This window comes from Dermacentor variabilis, chromosome 10 (genome assembly GCF_050947875.1).
Source record: "Dermacentor variabilis isolate Ectoservices chromosome 10, ASM5094787v1, whole genome shotgun sequence".
Lineage (NCBI taxonomy): Eukaryota > Metazoa > Arthropoda > Arachnida > Ixodida > Ixodidae > Dermacentor > Dermacentor variabilis.
The window spans coordinates 79774515-79799474 of NC_134577.1; the positions used below are offsets into that span (position 1 = coordinate 79774515).

A 24960-nucleotide genomic window follows, 5' to 3' on the forward strand; every position below is an offset into this window, starting at 1 on the left:
CAACTCTAAGTCTTTCACAGGTTGAAGATTATTCTTCATCAAACTTTATAAACTCTGTTTAGAACGATTGTTTCCATTAAAATAGGGTCCTACAGAAGTAGATAACTATTTCCACCTTTTTAAGATGCCCGGCTGAAATTTCGATTAATCAATCAATTGCTGAAAGACGCTGCATCGATTAAAGGCTGAATGATAAATGATTAATCTTTAATCGATAAAAAGAATACACCAACAATTACGATACTCCCCAACGTGAAATTAGAGTGCAGCTCTACAAGTGTTTTCATTTCGTGATATATTGGCTGTTGCGGATAATCTGTCTCGCGTGGCACGTGGCAAATGGAGTAAGTGCGCCGCAACTGCCTTGCTAATCTGGAGGTCACGAGAGCCAGCGCATGGGTAAACGCGTGGGCACTATTCACAGCGGCCGCCGCCGCCAGACCTCCCAGACGCCACGCGCTACGCTGGCGCCATCTTGTACCAATTGTCGCCGCGCTACACTTTCCTTCTCATGCTTTCACTATACCCTCCTCCGCTTTCCGCCTCATGGTTACCCTGCACCATGCACTCTGCTTTCCTCCTTGCGTCTTTCATCCACCCCTGCACTCGTTCACGCCGAAGACACCGATGCTGAATGCAGGAACGGGCGCCTGAAAGCTGCGCTCTAAAAATGTAGCAGTTTCGCCAGAAAGGCGGAGCACTGATGGCCATAACAGAGACCACTGCTAGAAGTAAAGTCCATATATTTATCAGTTTCATGCACTCTCAGGCCAACATGAACAGATCTCACTTGATGATCGCGAACTCGCTGTCACAATGCCAGCGAATGCTTCGCACTGCGTCTCTGAAACTTGAGATTACACGACCACCCAACACTAGTCGAGCGGAAACACAATGAGCATGAAAGCACAGACCATCTCAGCTGGCCTCTTGCACTTGTCGCAGATCATCTCCAAGATAGGGTGCGTCGTCCACATGCGAGGAGGAGGCGCAGGAGCTCAGCCAGCAGATGCACCGCGGCATCTATGCTACGTAGCAGACCGCAGATACATGCAACTGCAGTGCGCAAGCGCAGCATTTGCTTTGTGCACAAGAGGGCTTGAGTGCGCGCTCGTGCTCCAGTCTGGCCATGCTACCTGGTGTTGACTGGCTTTGTCCTTCACCAGCTTGACCAGCGGATATTGGTCACATCAAACTTCCACAATTTGAAGTGCTGTCAATAGCTCAATACATAGCGAAGTCTGCCAAGGCATGTAACCAGGTGCGGCCAGGAATGAGCGTGCGTTGGCAGGCACGTGCAAGTTTCGCATGGTTATAGGCTAGTCAAGTGCACAAAACTAGTCGAAATTAGCGAGACCCAACGTCTACGACAGCGATGAGCAGTGTGGCCAAAGTTTAATTTCTACGCGGGTGGCCATGGCTGAACGTGAGCAGACTATAGTTGTTTTCCGGAAGTGCGTAATTATTATCAAAATTTGAAATCAGATTTTCACTTAGTTCAGCCTCTTCATTAAACTGAGTCAATAAATACACACATTAACAGTCGGAAGGAGTGCACTGATCTAAACACCCTTCTTGATTGATGTCAGCTATTAGCCAATAGCAGCCGTGTATGGGAATCTGCTATGTTACAAAATAAAGCATCCAGAAAAGGGTGAGGAGCAGGCTTCTGTTGAAAAGGGAGCATTTGAGAGAAATGCAAATTTGCGCTTCGCTTGAGAGCTCCACACGACATGCACGATTGCAAAACTTGGCCAAGATGGTCACAGCAACATATGCTATCCACGGACTGTTTTTTCACGAAGCCCAAGGGGTGGCCCAGGACCCCTTTATATCAAAGTTCATTAAAGGGACACTAAAGCGAAACAATAAATCAGTTTAGACTAATGAAGCATTGTTTGAAAACCCTGCAGGCAGTCATCTCAAAAAAATTGTTTGATTATTAGATGAGAAAATGAAGGTCCAAGTATCAGTATTTGAATTTCGCGACGAAAACGCAGCGCCGGTACGTCAGCGTGACGTCAGGGATTCCAAAGTATGTTTTCGCATTTGGGCCGCATTGGCTGAATAAAGGTTCCCAAAACTTGCCATGATTATTTGGTTCCTTTAGAACATAATGTAGTCAATCTGCACTGCTATATATAATTAGTAGGCCCTAGAAGATGCCATCAAAATCCAAGACATCACAGCCCCCAGGTAAGGTAACCTAAGTAGGCGTCGCCACCCGTATTTCGTTCTTGCGCTTTTTCTGGCTTACCAAACGCCGAAGAGTGTTGTAAGAGTGGTGTTTTTGGTGCTGTAGAACGGCAATTTACTGATGCAGAAGAAATCATTTTTCACTTTAGTGTCCCTTTAAATCCATGTTTTACTGTATTTCACACGTGATTACGGCCAGTCCAAGAAGGGCTGGTACTAGTGGCATTTCTTGCGGTAGCAGTAACTTCTTTTTTGTCACTGCCATCCTCTTTGACAAATCTTCCAAGAGAGCACAAATGAAATCCTTAGTTTTATTGTACATTACAGAAAGAAGTCAACATGTGCTTGCAAGTAGCAACCGGGTTTAGAAACGTGTGGAAACGCGACACCTTTATTAAAGCAACCTAAAGGCAGTGGCTGCGTGGGCCACAGTTTGTATCTGTTGTCTTTTTGGTTGTTTCCTCGTGGCCCCCATCTGTGAGCAGAGGCCTGGCTGTACACCTGCTTCCACCTGAAGCACCATAGTCGGTGGTCACTTCAGGCGCTGCACGATGACGGCGTTTAGCAGGTTCGCATCCTTCAGCGTCGCCTTTTCATCCATTAGTTCCTGGTGTGGGAACGTTGTCAGCAGGATGAAGGTCGATGCTGCATACTCAGGCCGCGCCCTGAGTTGCAAGTGCTTGTCAAGGAGAAACAGCTTGTGAAGCAAAAAATGCCATAGATATAGACATGCATCAAAGAACACTGAAGCAATATTTCAGTCTTAAAGGGACCATTCAAGAAAAACGTGAAATCGGTTTAGAATGACTCATTTGAAATTACAGGTCACTCAATTCCATGGTAACAGAACGTTTACTAGAACAGAAAATGAAGGCCAAATGTCATGTTGGTGCTCTTGTTTGAAAATGCCGTCGAAATGCCACCGGGACACCATGCTTTTTGGCTACACATCGTTGCCGCCACACACGCAGTGCAAAACGCGCTACACAAGGTGAAATTGATTGTGGACAACAGGCAAGCAAGGCAGACGAGAAAGAGCAGGCATGCAACCGGATGGCAAAGGCTTGTAAACAGACGAATTGGAACTGACATTGCTTATAAATGGGCCATCTGACAGCTTCTACCCTGGTGATATCATGAGGATGACCGCGTTGGCGTTAGGACGCATGAAGGAACTGGGAAATCCTGAAAATTGTGGAGAGGGGCACGCAATTTGTGTCTTCCCCAGGGCTCGTAGTGCTAGTGTCTTTGCAAAAGATGATCTTCAGAACAATCCGTACACAATGCCCATGTTTACTTGAAATGTTAAAAAAAAATTCTGGAGGTAGTTTGCGGTCCTAGGGGCCCTGTAAGAAGTTTCCTTCAAAACCAAGAACACACTAGAGCAGATTCGATGCCTTTTAATGAATGTATTCCCACAGAAACTTCCGAAAAGGATCTAATAACAATGAAGATATAAAGAAAGCAGTGTATGTTGTCCCTGTTTGTCTTCAATCCGTTTATTCTCAGCTGGGGCAGCACTGGTAGCAATGCCCTGCCAACTGCTCCTTTTCATTTCCTTCTTTCCCCCAGTCCAATTATGGCAAGCTTTCAAGGTTGGCATCTGACAAAGGTGCCGCTGAACAACAAAGGTGCAACAAGATGGCCAATACACATTCACAGCTGCTGCTTCCCCCGTTTGCTAGAAGATTGGCAGTATGTGCTATGAAAGTACTCATGCTCATGAACAACTGCCCCACGATTGGCATCTATGAACTGCTGACGTCATCCTGGGAGGGGCATTATAAAAGGGGGGTGCCGAAAGTTGCAGGAGAGGGACCTTTAACGAGAAGCTGTGGGCACCCTCTCCATGTAGTGGACTATACTGGAATCTTACTACCACAAAGTTTAAGGAGGAGGTGAAATTCGCTTGTTATATCTATGTTATATTGATAACGTATTGCCCTTTACTGCTGTATATGCCCAATGGTGTGCATAACTTTAAATATGCAAAGCCGAAGACAGCTGCACTGTCCCCTGAACCACTACGTGGTCACATATGTAATGAAGTTCTAAAACAACATCAAAGACTCTCCAATGGGTGCAACACGTACGCTAGCTTCCTTCTACGCCAATGTGTTGGACTTTTGCTTCCACTTTCCACTTGGCTCATTCACACTGATGTGAAACCAGTGAAAAAGCAACGCGGTCATAAAGAACAGCTAACAAGCCACCATACGAAGTCAGTTGCATTCAAGCAGCACATAGCATGCAACACGGCACGCAGCTGATCCATCACTATCAGAGAGCTCCTTCGTGTGAGTGTGCCGGCTTGGGTTGGCCGGCTTGTGGCCTCAGAGATTGCATTCGTGCAATCTTGTGATGTTGCAGGCAACCACGCCTAGCTGCTCCAGCTTACGTAGTGAGCCACAATGAGAAAGATGTGGAGACTTCGGTCTTTTGCACACCGCGCACCTTTGATATGTGGCGTGCCCCTAAAGGAAGGGCACGTCATGCAGGCTGTCACAACATACATAGTTCGAAAGTTGGAACATCATGAAGGCTTTCTAGCTGAGCTTGCTGGTGTACATTAACTTTTGGGTGAACTGTGTGGAGATGGGGCAAGAAAGGAAACAAACATGAGCGCAATGTGTTTCTTTCCTTCCTTGTCCAGTCTTCGCGCAGTTAACCCAAAAACTAGAACATTATCTTGCGCTGTTGTCAGAAATAAGACATGAGACGTTAACGAAGACCATCCATCCATCCTTTGCACCGTACTATCTCTGGAGAGGTGCCTGAAAAGCGAGCGACCTGCCTCTTGGGTCTCTAAACTTGGTACAGTTCTCGCTTGCTTTTCTTGGAGGTCATATCTTCGTCACCATTGGACTGGATTGAGGAGTGTGCTGTTGTGCGCTCTGTTCAGTTGCCATGTTGCGCTTCAGAACTACATGCGCACCCTCCTTTTTTTTTACCACGACTGCGTTTGAAAGCGACTGTCGCAACAGTACAGCACATTTAAAAAGTATATCTGTTACATCTGGATGTAGTTTCAGTAGGTAGGATCAGAAAATAAAGAAATGCAATGAAATGAGGTATAGTTAATTGAGAAAGCCTCACTGAGGATACTAAAGCCAACATCCTGGTTAACATAGTGTCCCTGGTGGCATTCACACAACACCAGAAACATTGCTGCAACGCTGTGCAGGTAACACACGCTATGCAACACAAGATATGCAATCTCCCAATCCACAGCTTCCCACTCTCACCTGCAATCATCAGGAATGAGATTTTTCGTTGCATTAACAAAGATCGTTATATCTGGGATTGTTATAAGTGGATTTGACTGTATCTGACTCACTTCTTCCCAGCAGCATTATGTATGGATTGTGACCATTTTCCTTGTATTAAAAAAAAAGTGCTGCAGCACCCCTTTGATAAAGGTGCTAAAATATTCCTCCTTCGGTGTACCTTTAAAGCATCTCTACATTTCCTGTGGATATTCAAAAACAACCATTTATGAACTACTGTGAATGAGTGCTTGCACACTGCACCCGAAACGTCTTTGCGTCATCCAAAGAAACGGTCTCCATGACATGAAAAATTCCGCAAGCAGGCTGTCCAACACATCAAACTTGCTTCAACCAAGATGGCTGTGTCCCTGCTCGTAGTGCTGCTAAAGCCGAGACAGAAGTTCTGAAAGAGTGAGCAACGAAAGATGGCAGCACTGATGCCACCAGTCCGCATGTTGACACCTTCATTACGATTCCAGCTGGAGGTCCGCCATCTTGGTTAAGGTCAAACTAGGTGTGTGGAGAAGTGCATGCGGAGGTTTCACATATCACCACTTCGAGCCGCACACTGATCGCCAAGTGCTTCTGGTCTGCACAGGCTAGTCGCCAAGAAAGGATACACCACGATGTATTTGCGGATGTCCCCTACCGTGTGGGTGTGGTTCATGTGGGCCACCAGCCTGCAGGTGTTGCAACATGAAAGAAAAAAGAAGTGCTTTTCTTTTGCGGAGAAAACAAAAGCAAGGAAGAAGATGGAAAGCAATGCGTAAAAACGTAAATCATTAAGCTGTCAACGAGAGTGGTAAAATAGCTTGGGACTTCTTGTTCCAAACTGCTCTTTATCTCCTCGAAAGCAAGGACAGCGTGATCATTGCAACGACAACATTAGAAAGTATGTGACAAAACAGACCCCATTGTGAAGCGCAGGAGAAGCCACGAATGACGACAAGCTGAGCTAGTCGTAAAGAACTCAGCTGAAAATTGGCTGCACCCCCACTCGCCTGCTTGAGTTTCGGTAAAGCTAATTAGGAAAGGCTTGCTGAAGTGCTAATGCCAGCATCCTTAACAATTAAAGGGGCGTTTCTGCCTCTGGCAGCGCTATCGGTAAATGACACCAGCATGTTGCTAGCACACAGGGCAAGTTGCACAGGCTATGCAACTGCAGCGTATTCAAACGCTCACTTGACAGCTTGCCACTCTGCCCACCTGCCATACACGAGGGTGAATGGAGAAAAACATGGCTGCACTGCTTCTCAATGGGCCTCAATGAAATAAGCCCTTGCACTGTGTATAGCCTACTCCACAGTAAAATGAAATTCTCGTGCACTGTACCTCGTGCCATCCGAGAGACGAATCTGGATGTTGGTCACGGGCTGGGATTCGTCCAGGTTGATTGCTGCCTTGGCATCTGCTTCCGTACGTTCCAGCGGCTGCTCTGGAACCGCTGGTCGGGTCAACGTTGGGGTCACACTGCGGGCAAGCGGGCAGTATAATGCTTCTAGGAGTGCTGACACTAATTTTGAAAGCTGCAGAGACGTTACCGCGTTTCATGCACATGAAGGGGTGACACTTGGGAAGTGTCGTCCATCAATGACATTATTATGATGTCATGACAGAGCAAAATTTTGCAAGCATCATATAGCAATAGATCTAGCTGTGACAACAATTACTCATAAAAAAAAAGACATTAATGAGAGCACTGCACGTCTTTCTTCTGGCTGGGCTTGCATGTGGCAGCTCCAGTAATCACATGAATGGAACGAGCCTGTTGTGATGTCATAATGCATTCACCTACAGAGTGCCAAGAAGGAAACTGGTTTGCAGAAACAAATGTTCACAGTAACTCATTTAGAGCACTCTAGCCTCTCACGCCAGTAGCTCCAACATGAATACTTGGGTGTGGAGAAATCGTTTTCTGCGGCAATAGCTGGGCAGATTCCAGTTATGTCTGTTGCAATTTAAAAGAAAAACTTAGCTTATTTTAAATTGCGTGCTTCTCGACGAGGTGCCGGCCCAGGCAAGAGCGAGGAGGGGCAGTACTGAGGAGGAGGAGATGTGAAGCGAGGAACAAGAAACGGGGCAGAAAAAAAAAAAAGCGGCAACAGCAGAGGCAGCATCATATCGTATGTGAGCGCTCTACAATACTCTGAGTGCACATGGGTTGCCTAGGCAAAACACTGAGATGTAGCAAAAAAACTTTTTCATGTAGTTCCAGCAACTTTTTTACATCAAAAGTGGCCAAAAGTTGTTACGCCTCTGGCTTAGGCAATCCAGTAGTCACTGGCGCTTTATTATTCGTTCATTAATGAATTCATTACTTCGAACAAGACAGTTGTCAGTTTGTGCATCATCATGGAGCATCATCATGGAGCATCATCATCAGTCGTGTTTCTTCATTTGTGTTTTGTTAGAGCTATTCAGCACACCAACTAGTCTACATGCAAGATTTCATTCTCGCAAGACTCACGAGCCAAGCCGGTGTCCCGTGCCCTCAAAGGCCATCACCCTGGCACGAGGGGGCGCCACAAACTGCTCGTGCCGGTGGTCCTCCATGTTCAAGTTCACCTCGGCGCCATCTGCATCCTGCAGCAACTCCCTTGGTATCTCCCTGCATGCAGAGGCAGGAAAGCATCGACAAATATAGAGCAGACCACAGTAAGCTGCTTGTACTGTAGCTCTCTTTACTGCTTGATGTGATATCGTCATCGGCTGATTCATGACCTCCACCAACGATGCTCAGTCACCCTCTTTTTCTAACCGTCTCACTGAAACATTCATCCATCAGGAATGTAGAATACGCATCTATCACATTCCTCGTTTTAAGCGCTTTTGTTTGATGAGTCACCAGGGAGTAACAATAATAGACAGTAAAAGCGAACTGCAGTGAAATTTTGGGCTGCCCAAAAATCCAATAGTAGACATCTAGAGCAGCCACCGTGCAAAATTTTATGTGCGCAATACGAGTGGATGCTTCCCAAAAGGATCGCACAAGTCGACGTTTTTGATACCGAAACAGGAAAAGAAATGCCGCTGTTACAGGACCCTCGATTCTGAGCAGGCAACTCCTCGACATGATGTCCGAGATTAGGAGCCGCATGCGGATGGCCCCACAGCATGCTGAAAAAAAATCTGAGGTGATGTGCTGCAACTTTCATCACATCCGCTAATCACTAGGTGCACACACTGCTTAAACTCTGCTCAAAGGCTGCTAATAAGAAAATTAGATCTTTAACAGCTCTGCAAATTTGCCAACACTGTTTCAACAGTCTACACTACTCATCTGTTACCAATTTGGCCAAAGTGGAATTTCGAAGCAGTTGGCATTTAAGCGAGTAAATTACCATCCCGTGAAATAAAACACAGACCTTTTTCTAACTGATGAAATACAAGACATGCTACATTTACACTTGTTACAAAATCAGGTGCACATTAGATTTGGTACAGAACATCATGATAACGTTAATAATTCCAGCTGTGGCATTCTGAGACCAATTTTAGTATTAAGTTCAGATAGTAACTTACAAGCGTTTTCTAACCTTCAGCCTTTCATGTGTGAAAAGCATGTGGCAGAGTATCTAAATTTAAGGAAAGAAAACATGTGTCAGTGCTCCTTTAAATGGTGATCAAGGTGTTCAGCAACTATCGAATATTTTTCTGCTGCCACAAATTTTTTGTTACTCAGTATCGTTTGACATAACGTCCATTTCACCTACCAACCCGAATGAATGAAGGTTGCAGTCAGGGTGTTGAACCAAACTGAACCAATATGTTTTCCACCATCTTGGAACCAAACCGAAATGGGCACATTTTGGAGGAACTTTTCCGAACCGGCTCCCCCACAGGTTCAGCCCAGGGTCATTTTTGTTGAAATTCTGCAGGATGCTGTACCAACGAGACTAGACGACGTCTCTTTTGTCAATTCGTCACAGCGCACTGAGTGTCATCTATGTAACAACCATGTTGCACGCCACTGAGATCTCATTGGCTGGCTCAGCTGTTCGCACTGTCGGTAACATACTGTCTAGACTTATTAGCGTCCAGTTAATGGATACAACATATTTATATCCCACACCTCAGAATTGGTAGTAGCGGCATTCCCAGATTTACATCTGTCATCAATGCAGTGTATGCACCACTTTATGCTCCACTCGAACCATTCCTTGACGAAATTAACGTTTGCATCACTCACACCATGTACACATTTGTAAACATTGCCGGGTGATTTCAATGCGAAGCATTAACTTTAAGACCCAGTTGACGGAGATACGCGTGATACGTGGTCATCAAAATTCACATCTGCCAGTGATCTCATAGTACTCAATAGCTCTCGATCCCAACCTACTTTTCAATCACACGTTGCTCACAGCTGGATGGATGGCACGTTGGCATCTCTTGCTCTCTCCTCTTACAGCCATGACTGGTTCATTAGCGATTCAGAAACTCTTACCATCAAAACATTCCATTCTCTCTTTTCTGCCAGAACAAGCCTCAACTAAAATTCCTCGCAAATCTGGAACACAAAAAATTATGGAATCGCAATACAATACTGATGGCATCCAATTGGTTCAACAAGCTCCCCTTCATTCAAATGTGTCAAACACACGTCATCTCCCGTCGAAAAGACCAATTTTCGGCCTGCCCTAGGAAGACTTTAGAGCGAAAACAATAGCTCACAGTGAATCATGAAAGTATTTGCTCGGTTCTAACGTGCGCCATGTTCTCCAAGAACACTCAAAAATTCCTTGGTCAGTGCAATCTTGTGCGAGACCAAAACCAAAAGTATGTTTGTAACAGCCTACCGCCAGTGCGAAAGGGGACCATGGATGCTGGCAGTATGAATTCTCACATAGCATGACGAGAATGACGTGCCACTTCCAGTCTCATTACGAAAATGCATTTAAACGACTAGGTCGACAGTAGTGCATTTCTTAAACACCTCTTCGGACCATAACAGCCTACCTAGTTTCCAGTATACAATATAGCCTAATAAACTTATGGAGCAGGCACGAAATATACCGCAGCTCAAACAGATGCAGTAAAGTGTGGATTGGACTGGATTACAGAAATTTTTAATGCCAATGATGATAGCTTGTCACTATAGGTTTACTTTCGTACTTAAATCTAACGTGCATGTCATATTTTAGTAACTCCTTTATGGAACAAAATTTGCCTTTTAGAATTGAGTAAGCACGGTACCAGTCGTCATTCTTGTGCTCCTTCGAAGGCAGTCACAATGACTACATCTTATAGCCTTTCCCTTGGGGGGTCTCAGACAGACGGTTCATTTGCTACAATTTCTCGCAGCTTGGCAAGTCCAGCAGTACACATTGTTGGGCACACATTTGCAGCTCTTGTAGATCGCTAGCGCCAAACCTTCCTCTAGTAGCGATTCCTGTAGCTACACCTGCGAGCGCTCACCCCTGGCGGATGGCCTGCAGAAATGCCTGGCTGCCCGGGTCGTCGTAGGCGTGCAGCGGCCCGTCGTCGATACTGAAGCCGTCCTGCCACATCTTGAGCACCCGCGAGACGGACGACCGGCGCGGCATGGCCGTCGGGGACACGGCCTCGCTGCCCGTCGCGGTGTCGCCCAGCCGGTGACCCGTCCCCTGGAACCAGCTGGCACCGGCGCCCCGGTCCTGACGGGCCCCGTCATCCATTCCCGGCTCCAGCACCTGGGCACCGTGCCTGCAGTGCACCGAATAGGAGCGCCAGGCTGACACACAAGCGTCTCAAGCGTCCGAATAGGAGCGCCAGAGCCAATTTCTTTTTGTCGCTGTGCTTCGTGTTACACAACCAGGCAGATCACTCTGCAGGTGCCGAGGAAGTAGCATAGTTGCCTTTTATTCTGCAATCTTTACTACGGAACAATCATATATGTATATGCAGAATACCCACACGTGTAATTATACATTACAACTACATCTTGCGAGCGTAAGGTTACGTCGAATTGCATATTACTTGTGCACTTGTGTGCATCTGATACGCGATGTATACAATGTTTTGGTCACAACCACAAGTGGTGCGCCACGGCCACCGCCAGTAGCTGAAATGTATCACTTAGTTAATTCTCTAGTAAAAGAGGTTTCGATCCACAATGCCTTCCATGTAATAGGCACAGTACATTTCGCAGCATAAAAGTACCAGACTTAAAACCTCACATCGAAGTATGTGATGCAAGCTGCGAGAAATGTTTCCCTAACCTTTGTAGTGTTGCCTGATATGTACGAAATGAAGTATATGACGTAAAATATTTTTCATTGTCATTTTTTAAATTTCGCACACATAACCTGTAGCGCCCAATAAAAGTAATCATTGCTGGGGGTACAACAAAGAGTATTTCACAATAAACCAAGTGCATGCACAAATGGGCAAAATACAAATTGTGATACAGGCAGAATAAACGTAGAAGAAAAAATCTGGATAAGTTGAGTGGAAACAACAGTTCGAGATTCAACAACAATGACCACAACACTTCTGATTCACGCTTTTCAATGCCCTTAGGCAGCTCATTACCCTCCATGACAGCGTGCGGGAAGAAGGACTCTTAAAAAACACCTGTGCGGCCTCATTCCCCCTAATAATTTTAAATGCGCAGTCACCAATTTCTCAGAACTTGAATGGTTTTCTAAATCTCCCCACATTTTGCGAGCAACATTTTCCCACATGTCACTGTACCTCATAATCATAAACTTATGTTTACCATTGTGTCTTACATAATGGTAAACATGTTTATGATTATAGTTTATGAGTATAAACTATATACTTTAATTAATGCATTTTGGATAGTGAAAATTTTTGATATTCAATTAAATTGAGTACAAATATGAGAAAAACAACCTTTGAATATAGAATATTATATCTCTAAGCACACTGAAATATAGTTCTCGTAATCTGCTTGTGCCACGTGAGGTCTTCTGCAGTATCTGAAGGCGACAAGCTTCAATGCCCGACTGTAGATACACAGTGACTCGCATAGTGTGGGAATTATCTGGCTCTCTCTACCTTTCCTTCCCCCATTCCACTCCCCGCTTCTAAGATATCAAACTGGACATAGTTACCCTCCCTGCCTTCCTTGCTTGTCCCCCCCTCTCTCTGGGACACTGCACAGCAGACAATTTTAGTTTGACATTCGTTCAAGGGGTTACGGACTCAATAAACAAGGGAAATAGCTGTACTTGCTATTCAGTAAAGAAGAAGGCAAGTGCCTTGTCGACTACAGGTAAACTGCAGCAGTGCTACCATTTTTTTCTTTCACTTTCCCTTGATCATCTCATTAGCAATTTGCAGTTGTGAGCAGTGTGGCGTTAAGTGCCAAGGGTATCCCAGAAGCCCACTGCAGTTTCCAGCACTCTCGCTTCAGCAACGCTGCAGCACAGCAGTTTGCTGGAGAGTCAATTTTCAAAAGGAACGATCCCAAATTCAGAACCATTCTCACTTCTCTTCATAGTTTTACATTAAATTATATTGTCACGTCAATGTGACGATCATTAGGTCTAGCTCTGGACGGAAAACGGCCCGACAGCTTAAGTAATGGCATCAACAACTATTTGAAGTAAACATGAATAAAGCAGTTTGAAGCAAAAATGAATAAAGTGGTTCAAGGGAGGTGACAGCGACTCCAAAACAGGTTCGTGAAGTTGTAGCATGGCAGCCGGGCAAGTCCTTAGCGAACAGCATGCGACACAGGGAGGCATGCACTGAGGCCTCTGCGCTGCGCTAACCTCTTTGCTGCCTTGAACATCTCGACCACGAAGTTCTCCTTGCTGTCAGGTTTCTTGCCTGGCCCGAGGACCTGTTGGCCACTGCAAGCGAGAAGACAGACACCAGGTGAATTTCAAATCACGGCAATTCTGATTGCGGAAGCATAAACTTTCAGCAAAGGAAATGTGTGTTTGCCTGCTTATCGCCATTTCTTGCCCAAAATATTAAGTACCGACACATATTTTCAACTCTACTGCGTGCTACTTGCACATTAGAGGTTGACACTTACCGAGCATGAAGGTTGCAAAACAGTTAAGATATATTTTAAGTAGATACTCAAGTTGGTCTTGAAATGCCTGATCATCAATGTTGTCGTGACGTCATGACACAGAGCAAGATTTGCAAACGTGTAGTAATAAGTTTAGGCACGATGGTTTGTCAAACTGCCACAATTTTTTTTACCATTACAAAATGCTCACACGAAATGCCACCCAGCATACGAAATGCATCTCTAAATTTCACATCAACAAAAGCATTTGTCATGCAATTAATAACACAGTATAATCTCATTAACACAATCTTATTTTGTACAATTTATTAGCACCAACACTCATGACCAAGAACACAGAAAATGACCCAATACAGTTGCATTTCTTCCTTGCCGGCTGGTATGTTCCTGGAAAACACGACCTTTTGACACTAATGACACTAATACATTGCTAAACAGCGATCATAATAAAATCACAGTTTGACGATGTTTGGTGGTTGATGGCCAGATGGTTTATATGTTATTAGATGAAAAATGTCGAAAATCTCCTTGCTTCTGTTCTGGCAATCTATGGCGGCTCGCCAATGTCGTTCTCCCCCAAGGTGATATCTCTGTGGCAAAGCTAAAAGCTTACCACAGTTTGTGTTTGTAAATGATCTACACAGGAGTTTACATTGTAGCTTGGAATACCAAGTATCCCTTTCCCATGACTGAAGTGTTCATCACACAACCGACACACAGAGGTTGCAACTTTGACTCCAACCAAGAGCCACATGCGGCTTTTCTCCTTCTTTTCAACGCACCAGCGAGAGTTGAAAGAGCTGGATTGCCCACCTGCGCTCCGAGCCACCAGCGTAGAACGCCTGCCCTTCTTCCTCGTTGGCGCTGTCGTCGTTGGTGAGATCCGAAAATCCCCGAATCCTGAAAAAGATGGTGCGCAAAAGGAGATGACGAAGCATGATCAGCTACCACGACTGCTTACCACAATGGAACATTCAAACTCCCCGATCTTCCCCAGTTTTCCCCGACATTGTCTGTAGGAAAGATTCCCTGTCAGTTTATGACACAGTGGGTTTATGTGCAATAAAGAAATGGCGGTTTGTAGCATGCTGAGTTACTATGCCAGCCCATGATATTCCACCACAATAGTAAGCTGTTTAAGTCGCACAACGTGCACAACCAGATTTGAATGAATCCCGCGTTTCGAGATATTCAGGCTCTCACTCACAAAACCAGCAAGAGAGACAGACCATCATTTGGAGATTGCTTAGGTTCAGTTGAAAACTCTGCTCCCTTCTGCAATACCACTAGCTTTACCATAACCACTGTGGGTACCAATTTCCCCAATTAAAAGCAACTAGGGTGAAAATTCCCTGTTTCCTGGAATTTTCAAAAATCCCACCATATTTCCAGGTTTTTCCCGTTGGTGGATGCCCTAGCAATGGAAGCTCAGATTGCTCTCCTCAGAACCCTTCCTTCCACAAGCATCATAAATTTCCTTCCTTCTTATGACATCACATTGTAGCCTTCTTTTTTTCTTTTTGATTCTGTTATGCTAGAAGTTGTTCTATGTGTATCTTATATGATACACCGTGAAATAAGGGGTTGATTATGGAATACATTTTGAATGACACTTAGATAATCTTCTGAATGAACAAGCTCACTTGGAATCTTATTCCAACCTTTAACTGCACTAGAAAAAAAAAAGTAATAATGTTGATATGGCTTTGGCACAGCCGTAACTTTTTAGCGTGGCATTTTCTAACTGAAGCATACTGAGGTAAGAGAATGATCTTAAGATATTAAATTAAGATCTTTATCAATACCAGTTTCGCTATTGTATATTTCATGCAACAATTTTAATCAACATGCTACATTCAGTGTTAAACATCAAAATTCTGATTTTTAACACATAGCATGATGCATAGCCTACAGCAGCACTTCATACAATGGAACGAGCTCTCAATTTAGTTATTTATTAGAATACCCACATTCACACCAGTAGGACAGCCTGACCAACAAATTATTAACTGCTATACTATTTAAGTCTTCACTACAATGAAATTTCACTGTTTTTCTTTTGTAAGGCCAGAATTAAAGGAGAAACAGTTCTAATTTCCCTTGATATGGGAAATTAGAACTTTGGGCATTACAATAATAATAATATTTGGGGTTTTACGTGCCAAAACCACTTTCTGATTATGAGGCACGCCGTAGTGGAGGACTTCGGAAATTTTGACCACCTGGGGTTCTTTAACGTGCACCTAAATCTAAGCACACGGGTGTTTTCGCATTTCGCCCCCATCGAAATGCGGCCGCCGTGGCCGGGATTCGATCCCGCGATTTGGGCATTACAAGGTAGTATAGTACTGAGAGAGAATTTTTGTTTTTATTTCTTTATTGGATAGCTGTTGGAACTATAATTACACTAGGGAGCATCAATTACTTGAGAGCACTACAACTAATTAATTACATGTAACCCTTCTCATGTGACCATTTCAAAACATGTTCCAAGTGCAACGCAGTTACAGGTGTGAAAAAGGAGACTATTGACATCACCGAAACCACACACATCAATCTCGTGGCATCAGCAGCTTCCGAAGCTGTTCAAGAAAGTCGAATGCGGGACAGCAGTCCCAAGTAGTCCCGGACTGTCAAGGATTGATAATCAAACAGGCCCTGTGTATAGCCCTCATCAGCTGCTGCATGAAACTGCGTGTCACGCTCTCGAGTTGTTTGCGATACCATGAGACCCCCACCTCCATTTTCGGTGATGTGAATAGCCTCTCCTTTCTCACGTCCGGAATTGCGCTGCACTTTGGAGTGGGTTTTGAAGGGCTGTATGAAAGGTGCCGCAATTCATTATTTGTGGCGCTTCTCAAAGAATTGAGGCTTTGTATTGTAATTATGGGGTCAATGGCTACCTGGATCAATCGCTAGGTGGAAGATTGTTGAGCCGAAGCAATACAGCACAACTACGAGTACCGAAATCCAAGGTCTTCCGCAAACTGAGAATGAAGACTTGCAGAAAACTGTTGCGAACATTGCTAAATGCTTCGGAACTGATGACACAGAAAAAGACATTGACATCGCACACCGTGTACTGTCAAAAGATAAAAAGTAATCTAATGTGATCGTCTGATTCCTCACTAGAACTGCGCGAGACAAGCTGTTGTCCACCGCAAAAAAGGCTAAACTAGACAGCAGTCGTCTTGGTTTTGACAAGAATAACCCTGTTTATATAGACAAGCACCCCTGAATGGAATTGAAGGTTCTGCTCAGTAAAGCACGGCAAGCAAGGTGTGAAAGCAAATGGAAATATGCGTGGGTATCACAGGGCACAATTTTCATGAAAAAGGCAGACAGGGCCCCCATTTTAAATGTAACTTCTGATGCCACTAGCCTAGTAACAGCCTAACTATATTTTTTGTAGCGAACAATGGGGATGCATTCCAGTGCATCTCAATTGAACTCGTATGTAAGCGACCATCATATGCAGCTACTGATGTTTCTTCATGTTAATATGCAATCAGCTCGTTCAAAAGAAGAAAACCTTCTTTTATTTCTTGACGAGTTTAATTTCTGATTCTCTGTTATTATGATCACTGAAACTTGGTACCGTAGTGACACAGACGTGTTTCGTATTGATGCGATATAATGTTGTATACCAAAACAGAAAATCAAGAATTGGTGGTGGTGCATGCATACGTGTAAAGGCTAGATTTGTGTATGAATATGTTGATTTGTCTCTGTGTACAGAGGACATTGAAGCTTTAACCTTAAAGTATCAGAGCTGTATGTTTGTAGTAATGTACAAGCCGCCTGATGGCAATATTGATTCATTTATTCAATATTTATAAAATATACTTTCCGTTGTCAATGAGCGTAATTATGCATTAGTGCTGGGAAGAGACTTTAACAAAGATATGTTGAGCAATAGTACACCTAAACAGACGAGATTTTTCGACTTTCTTGCTTCCTTTTTCTTAAGGAATGTAATCACTATTCCAATGCGTATTACCAATACCAGTTCTACTCTACTAGACTTGTTCATTAGAAATAGTACAAATAGTACAATACAGGCAGGCGTCCTTGATGCCCCCCCCCCCCCCCATAACTGATCATTTACCCATATATTTAGCCGTGGACAACGTAACTAATTTCAACAAATAAATCCATGAACATTATCTTCGTTCAGAGATGAAATTAGCACAATAAATTGGAGCAATGTTCTATCTTGTTCCTCCTCTGATCTCACTTATGATGGTTTTATTGATGCTCTATGTTCTGTGCAGAAAAAAACAAACATTTTATTTACAAAGCTTTTAAGAGACCAAGGCGGGCACGCAAAACTTGGGTTTATTCAGCAATACTTGATATGATAAACGAACAAAATAGGCTGTATATAGAGTTTCTGATAAAGTGAGACCTGGATACATTTAATCCTTTCAGGGTTGATTTTTTTTTTGCCATATGCGACCGCCCAGGGTGGATTTTTTGTTGTTGCAGATTTCAATTCTTCTGAAGGGCATATTTCGAAAAAAATCTGCCATCATTATCTAGGGTGACCGTAAAGTGAGAAAAAAATATTTTGTGTTGGTATATATGTACTGTTTATTCATGAATAACAACAATGGAAAAAAAAGGTAAATAAACTTACAAGAATTAAAAATTTAATGCATTGTTATACACATAGTTCGAGGCTTACAAAATGCACACACGAGAATATTTCGCAAGTCTCAAATGTTCCTGTTCTTACAATAATACTTACATCCACAGCGTAACCAAACTGCATTAGTGAGCACACTGAAGAAAACTGTGTGGTGTGCCCTTCAAGAAAGCAAAACGTGGCACAAACTTCCACTAATCTTCATCTTATCACCAACCAGAGGCAATTAGTTTTCACGTGTCTCAAAAAAAAAAAAAAAGAAAGAAAGAGAAAGAGAGAAAGGAAATGTGTGCACAGTGGCGTCCTTCCTATGCACACCCCTGCAAGCACTAAATGAGCGAGAAAGAGGCAGTTGCCCTTTGAGCAATTAGTAACGAAATAGCTATAAGTTTTGCGAGCGCAAGAAGCCGAAAGCGCCAGCAGAACAAAACCCAAACCGTCGCCCACCTGTGCGAGCGTTAGTATATAGATGTGCCGGAGCAAACTAGCTCTAAAACAAACCATGCAATGAAATCCGAGGGAGGGAGGCGTGAGAAAAAAAGCTCCCTGTATTCTCACATAGTGGCAGCGCATATCAGGAAGAAAAAAGAAAATTGGCGTGCTTTTTAAACATAGACGGCGCCGTAAATATGCGGCATCGATCATTTTGGACTTGTTCGCGGCGCCTTATATTTACATCATTGACCCTGAAAGGGTTAATGCTCATAAAGCATAAAGAAACAAACTCGCTAAAATACAAAAACAAGCTAACGCAATTATTACTTCATGATGTTTGATGGTGTCATTAACTCCAAATAAATGCGGAATAGACTAAATTCTATCATATCTACTAAACAAGTGACTAACTATATTTGTGAGCTGTCTATCAATAATGAATTATGTAAGGGTGCCGTGCTTGCAAACAAATTCAATTAGTATTTTACCTCATTGGCTGACAGTACTCACAAGTGTGGGTCATTAGCTTATTTGCCTCCCGTTATGACTGATTCTTTGCTTGAAAATCCCGCAGGCACACAGGAGGTCATCACTGTTTTTCCAATTTCAAAATGAGTAATAGCGAGGACATAGACGGCTTAGAATCTATAATATTTATCTTAGATCTCATATGTGCCTACTTAGCACAAATTTATAATCTCGCATTTACCGCAGGAGTGTTTTCCCAGAGAATTAAAACCGCTAATGCATCGGTTATATATAAGGGCGGAGACAAGAGCCTCTGAGGTAACTATAGACCAATTTCAATTTTTCCATTTTTTTCTAGGAGGTGCGAAAAACTTATACATTCGACTGTCTAAGGTCTTTAATAGACATAACGTTATTGCGTTGTCACAGTTCGGCTTTCAGTCAGGCCTATCTACCGAAGGTGTCTTACTTTACCAAAAGGAATTGATTATAAGGAATATGGAAGCAAAAAAACTTACCCTAGGAATATTCCTAGATTTCTCCAAGGCATTTGACACGATAAGTCATGCTACATTGTTAGAAAAACTCCAATGTTATGGCATTCGTGGTGCCATTTTAACTTTAATAAAAAGCTATTTATCAAATTGGCAATAGTGCGTGTCAACCAACTGAGAGTTGTCATCATCCATGAAAGTTACGAATGGGGTACACCAAGGCAGCATATTGGGACCCCTGTTATTTAATATTTTTATTAAGAATATTGTACAAATTGACAGCTCTGTAGCTTATGAAGCCTATGCAGTAGACACCAGTCCATTTAATATTTTCTTGTGAAATAGCTGATGATCTCATGGTGTCTGCAAATGAAGTACTAAATAAAATATACGCAAGGACTACAGCAAATTCACTACACATTAATTGCTCCAAAACCAAGGCTGTACTGTTCCGTGCGAAATCCAAGCTATATAAAACTTCTCTCAAGCTAACCCTTAATAATAATGAAATAGAGTATTCCCAAACTGTTAAAACCCTCTGTGTTCTCCTTCATGAACATATGGCATGGAATTACCATACTGAATGCATAAGCCATAAACTTTGCAGAGTTTTCGATGTGCTGCGCCGGTGTCAGAATATATTACCTGTAAATCAAAAACTATTACAATGGGGGTGTTTGCCTAGCAGCACTAGTTCTTGGTTTGCAGCAGTAGACTGAAACAACCCGGTGCTAGCGAAGTGGGCGAGCAAGCGCTTCTCGTTGTCGTCTTCTTTTTCACCAGCACCATGTCCACTGCCTTCAGTAACTATTATTATACAACACTCTTTTTTCTTCACATTGATACTATTGTCATCTGGTTTGGTCCACAGGCTCTAAAGCATCATTAAATAATCTGGTCGTGCTGCAAAAAAAAGTGCCCTGCGGTGTGTTGAAGGTGTACCACAATAACGCACACACTGCTTCATTATTTATAAAGCATAGAAAACTAAGAGTAAACAGTTATTACAAATACCAGCTTTTGTCAACTTTTATATCAGAAATAAGCAGAGGAAGTACACTCTTACGTACATTGGCAGATTTGCGACCTATTCCGGCCAGTCGCCTCACTCGACATACAGAGAAATTGTGTGTATCATGTCCTTGAACTAATTATGGACTGCAAACATTACTTTTCTGTCTTCCGAGTTTACCGAACAAATGGAAATTAACAGTTGAAAGTTTATGTATCTTGTCCGAAACTGACATACAACATAGGATGTCCTGAATGTGCTAATCATGCAATATTAGGTCATTTTTGTGATGGTTAATTCGTGTCATGCAATTATGTATTGCTTTGTTATTTAATGTCTTTTATGTATTTCAGAGTTTCATTTTATGCTTTGCTGTGACGGGCCACATGAGTGTTCCTTTTGTATTGTCGCTCTCTGCTGCCTGTAATTTTGTTTTTCAGGTGATGGCGGCCGGTCAAGCTGTGAAATGCAGCATTTTTCCCATCACACCTAAACCCGTCCATGTGTACTCTTATGTACCTGCCATGTGGTTGAATAACCTCAAACCCCAAAAAGTAGTAAAGGTTGGTCAAATTTTTGATGTCAGTGCTCCTTCAAAGTTGTTAGCGTAAAAAGGCAGGTTGCTTTACAATGTGGAACAGGTCACACACACTGTGTTTGAGTTAGCGAGACACTCACCTGGCAGATGACCTGGCTGTTGGCTTGTTGGCCGCTATGGAGACGTGCTTGGGACTTTTGTTCTGCTCGGGTGGCAACTCCGGGGAGCCCTGCTGGTCCATGCTCTCTTCGGGATCCTCGTAGAACGAGGCGAGCGCCAGCTGCAAGAGCAGCGTTTTGCATTTAAAGCAAAATTTTAAAGTGAACGAGCAAGGTATCTCTAAAATGCACAGACCCCCAAACCTTTTCTGGTCCAATGGTTTCTGTAATGGATTGTAATGATTTGCATGAAATATCCGACATCGAGAAAAACAGACAACACTCTTTTCAGAAATTACGGGGTCAGCAATGCTAATTACATGTCAACTTTGTGCCGCAGATAAATATGGCTCTCCCTGAAATTTCACAAATGTGAATGACTAGCATTACGCTCAGGCTAGGCCTCTGCGCTCTACTTTCAGAGCCTGCTGCCCAACGCATATATCCTGCCTCGGATGGCACAAACAGGGTTTTCAAATAATCTGTGGCCATAGTTCACTCACGTCATTATGATTGTGCATTGGGAAGTTTGAAGATTAAATTTCAAGAACACCAGTGGGAATCCTTTTTCTTTATTTTTCATCAACTTAGGTTGTTCAGATTCATGCAATACAACATTTTCACTTTATGCAAGAAATTTGGACCAGAAAGGATTCATGGAATACATTGTACCATGTTCAACCGCTTCTTTGACTTCCATTAATTTCTTAGATTTAGGCCACGTGGGCCCATTCTTGGCCAATCCCCCAGAACATATGTGCCATTGAGACACAAGAGGTACAGACTTAAAGGGATACTGAAGAGAAATGCCAAAGCATATTAAACTTATAAATTATTCATTTGAAACATTATATACATTAACTTGATGGTAATAGGTGCATTATTAAAACAGAAAATGAAATTAAAGATTCCACTTTCTGAATTTCACAATGAAAGCAAAGTACCAGTACTTCAGTTTTAATGCCATAGATCTGAAAGTTTTCTTTTTTTCATATCCATGGCAGTTTTCGAATACGCTGTAGTGATTATCGATAAAAGATTATTGGGACAAAAGAAGAATACTACGTTGAGCAAGACTGAATTATTAGGCTTCTGTAATAAAATACTCAGAACTTGTAGCAAGAACAGAGCTTTTGTAAGCGAGACGCTGAAAAACATGAAAAAAAAATTGAAGTGGTGCCATTTATTTTCGACTATAATACCATAGTGTACTAGAGTAATCTAGTACGCTATAATAATACTTCGCATGTGATGCAAGCACTGGCACAGAGGGTGGCAGTGGAAAATATGTCAACAAAGTCTGTTATAGCACGGGCGATACGAATTGAAGAGCAGCAGCAGGACCTTCAGCGACAATTTTCTACACAACAAAAGTGATATGCTGGCACACAGAAAACTACGATAGACATCTAGACGAACAACATACTGATCTCACTCAGATTAATATTTCCCGTTTAGTGACCCTATAATTAGGCCTTAGCAAATGCCATCAAAATCCACGATGTTGTGGCTCGCTGGTACGGGAACTTCAAAGTGGCATCGCTATGTGTCTTTCGTTTTTGTGCCTTTTCTGGTTTACCAAGCCCCCCATCATGGTAAAAATGGCCTTTGTAACATTGTAGATGAACAGCACGCTACATTTATTACTTCAGTGTCCCTTTAAATTCATTCAGAGGTGGATCATACTTGTCTGTGCCATGTACCTCTCTTCACTATTCTTCCCTTGGCATCATCAAACATTGTCTTCGTCCTTGTGATATATAACTGTCTTCTCTGACTATGAATGTCACCTGAAGTTGAAGAGTGCAGTCCGAAATTGACGCTGTGAACATTCCAGTCAACTAGTCGGTGAGTTTGTGTGTGTGAATGAATAAGCTCTGCTCTTTTGGCATGCCTGCAGTACGTACAATTTTGCCCACAGGTGTACACACTGTTTGCGATTCGTACACTGCTTGATCTGACTTGAGAAAAATAATAAAAAAATAAAACAAAAGGACTTGGGAGTTGCCATGCCACATTTGAGCAATTGTAATGTCAGCAAGGTGCCTCCCTGTCATTCAATGACAGGGGAGCGCGAACTTGAAAGGCTGGGCTGCTTTCCCGTTTCAGTAGACCCCAGCATACGTTCAATACATTCAATGTTCAACGTATTGCGACAATGGATCACAACTTTCCTGTTCCCCGTTTTTGTGGAAGCAAGGCCATTTTGTGAACTCTGTCAAGGCGAGAAGGGGGAAAGGAAATGTTCACATAAACAGCGAAGTAGCCCTGCAGCGCCCGTGAACAAAGGTGTTTCTTTTAGTGACCAGCAGACGGCGAAACCTGGTTCACGTCCATATACAGCATCTCGCTCACGCTTATACGACAGCGGCTTTTTGTTTCTTTCCAGGACGAGCTAGGCAAGCAACGACACTACGACTTTTCATAAGTGTGCGGGCCAAAACAAACAAATTCTATCTTTTAGCGAAATGCCAACGTGAACAAACAGTAGTAAGCGCAAACTCTTTTTCTGAAGTTGTTAAAGTAAATACCAAGGGATTGCGCACGCGTGGAATACAGCAATCCGCCGACAATCTGACGGCTACGACCGACTCGCCACTGACGCGGTATGTGCAGATTGTAGGCGTTCGCAAGTGATGCAAATGAGCTCCCTGATTTCAAGCGGTGGCTGGCATCAAGACGTGTCAGCTGCCCCAAAGTACCGCCGCTTTCCACCATGTCCCCGCCGAACGCGTAGCGTGTAAAGCTATAACCCGAACAGCAGGCAGACCGGCGGCTTCGCGTAAGAGAAAACGCAATGCCTTGTTCGCCCTTCCATAAGCAACGCGAACGACTAACCGACGCACAGCAGTCTACTTGGAATCAAAATGCTCCCGTCATGTCAACAATGCAATGTTTTTCTTCCTAAACGTAGCGCGCCAACGACAACGACCAACACGTTCCTCGAAACTATAAGACATTTAGGCCATACTTCGCTCTCTAGCTACGGTCAGTGCTCCATTAATTCAGGTTGTTATTCAAAACTGCATGGAAATTGCCTGGGCGCACCGGCGTTTGTAACAGCGCGACTCGAAACCTAGAAGTGCGGGCGACAAAACGGACTTCGCGGGCGACAAAATCGCTCCCTTTCGTCTTCACTTTCCGGGGAACAGCGTTCTCACCTGGAGATTCCACGACGCGGACTCGAGACATAGCTTGGCCCGGGAGCTGTCAGCGCCGGTGACACCGCAAAATTGAGCGATCAAATCCGAATGCTCATTGCTGTCCGCCATGCTGCCCGATCAACTATAGGACTACAGCGGAACTGCAACGAAACGGAAGTTCATCTACGAAACAATCTCACGCTGTGTGCAAATTAAGCGCTCGCATCGCTAGAGATGCAATTGTAAATGGTGGTATAGAAGCAAAAATAAACATTTAGAGAGGAGCCTTCTTTTTTTTTTTCGCAACGTACACACAATTTATTTAGCTTAGTGATACAAAAAATTGCAACGAATGTCTCAAGAGAGTGGCACTTTTGGGTCTGATAAACTTATAATAAACTATAGTAGTAGGTAGGGTAGTAGATAGTGTTCTGTGGTAGTGCACCTATGTATTGTATTGCTGTCTGTCGCACTGGGGTCGGGCGTCTCAAACCGAATGGCATGCATAACAGCATAACCACGAGAGTAAGGTTATGACAATTCCAAGTCAATGCCTCTTCTTCTAAAGGAGTCATTGCCCAAGTTAGCCACTATTTCCTCGCGGCGTAG

The 24960-nt window shown here is 43.4% G+C and overlaps 1 protein-coding gene across 1 annotated transcript; it reads right to left on the reverse strand.

Moving 5' to 3' along the window:
- Nucleotides 1-2493: 2493 nt before the first annotated feature.
- On the reverse strand, nucleotides 2494-24512 carry LOC142560708 (NSFL1 cofactor p47-like). The gene is made up of 9 exons (XM_075672998.1): nucleotides 24370-24512; nucleotides 21191-21330; nucleotides 14269-14355; nucleotides 13187-13267; nucleotides 10884-11150; nucleotides 7933-8073; nucleotides 6798-6935; nucleotides 6086-6145; nucleotides 2494-2861 (listed from the first exon to the last, which is right to left on the reverse strand). The coding sequence occupies exons 1-9, from the start codon at nucleotides 24478-24480 to the stop codon at nucleotides 2729-2731; spliced, it is 1158 nt and encodes a 385-aa protein (XP_075529113.1). The 5' UTR covers nucleotides 24481-24512; the 3' UTR covers nucleotides 2494-2728.
- Nucleotides 24513-24960: the final 448 nt, after the last annotated feature.

What these genes read in the sequence shown, in the direction of transcription:
- LOC142560708 (XM_075672998.1), bottom strand. Translation starts at nt 24,480, where the DNA reads ATGGCGGACAGCAATGAGCATTCGGATTTGATCGCTCAATTTTGCGGT. An exon ending in CTGCAGGCCATCCGCCAGGG is followed by an intron (nt 8,074 to 10,883) that starts GTGAGCGCTCGC and finishes CTCTGCATGCAG; the next exon opens with GGAGATACCAAGGGAGTTGC. An exon ending in ATCCGCAAATACATCGTGGT is followed by an intron (nt 2,862 to 6,085) that starts GTATCCTTTCTT and finishes CTTGCAACTCAG; the next exon opens with GGCGCGGCCTGAGTATGCAG.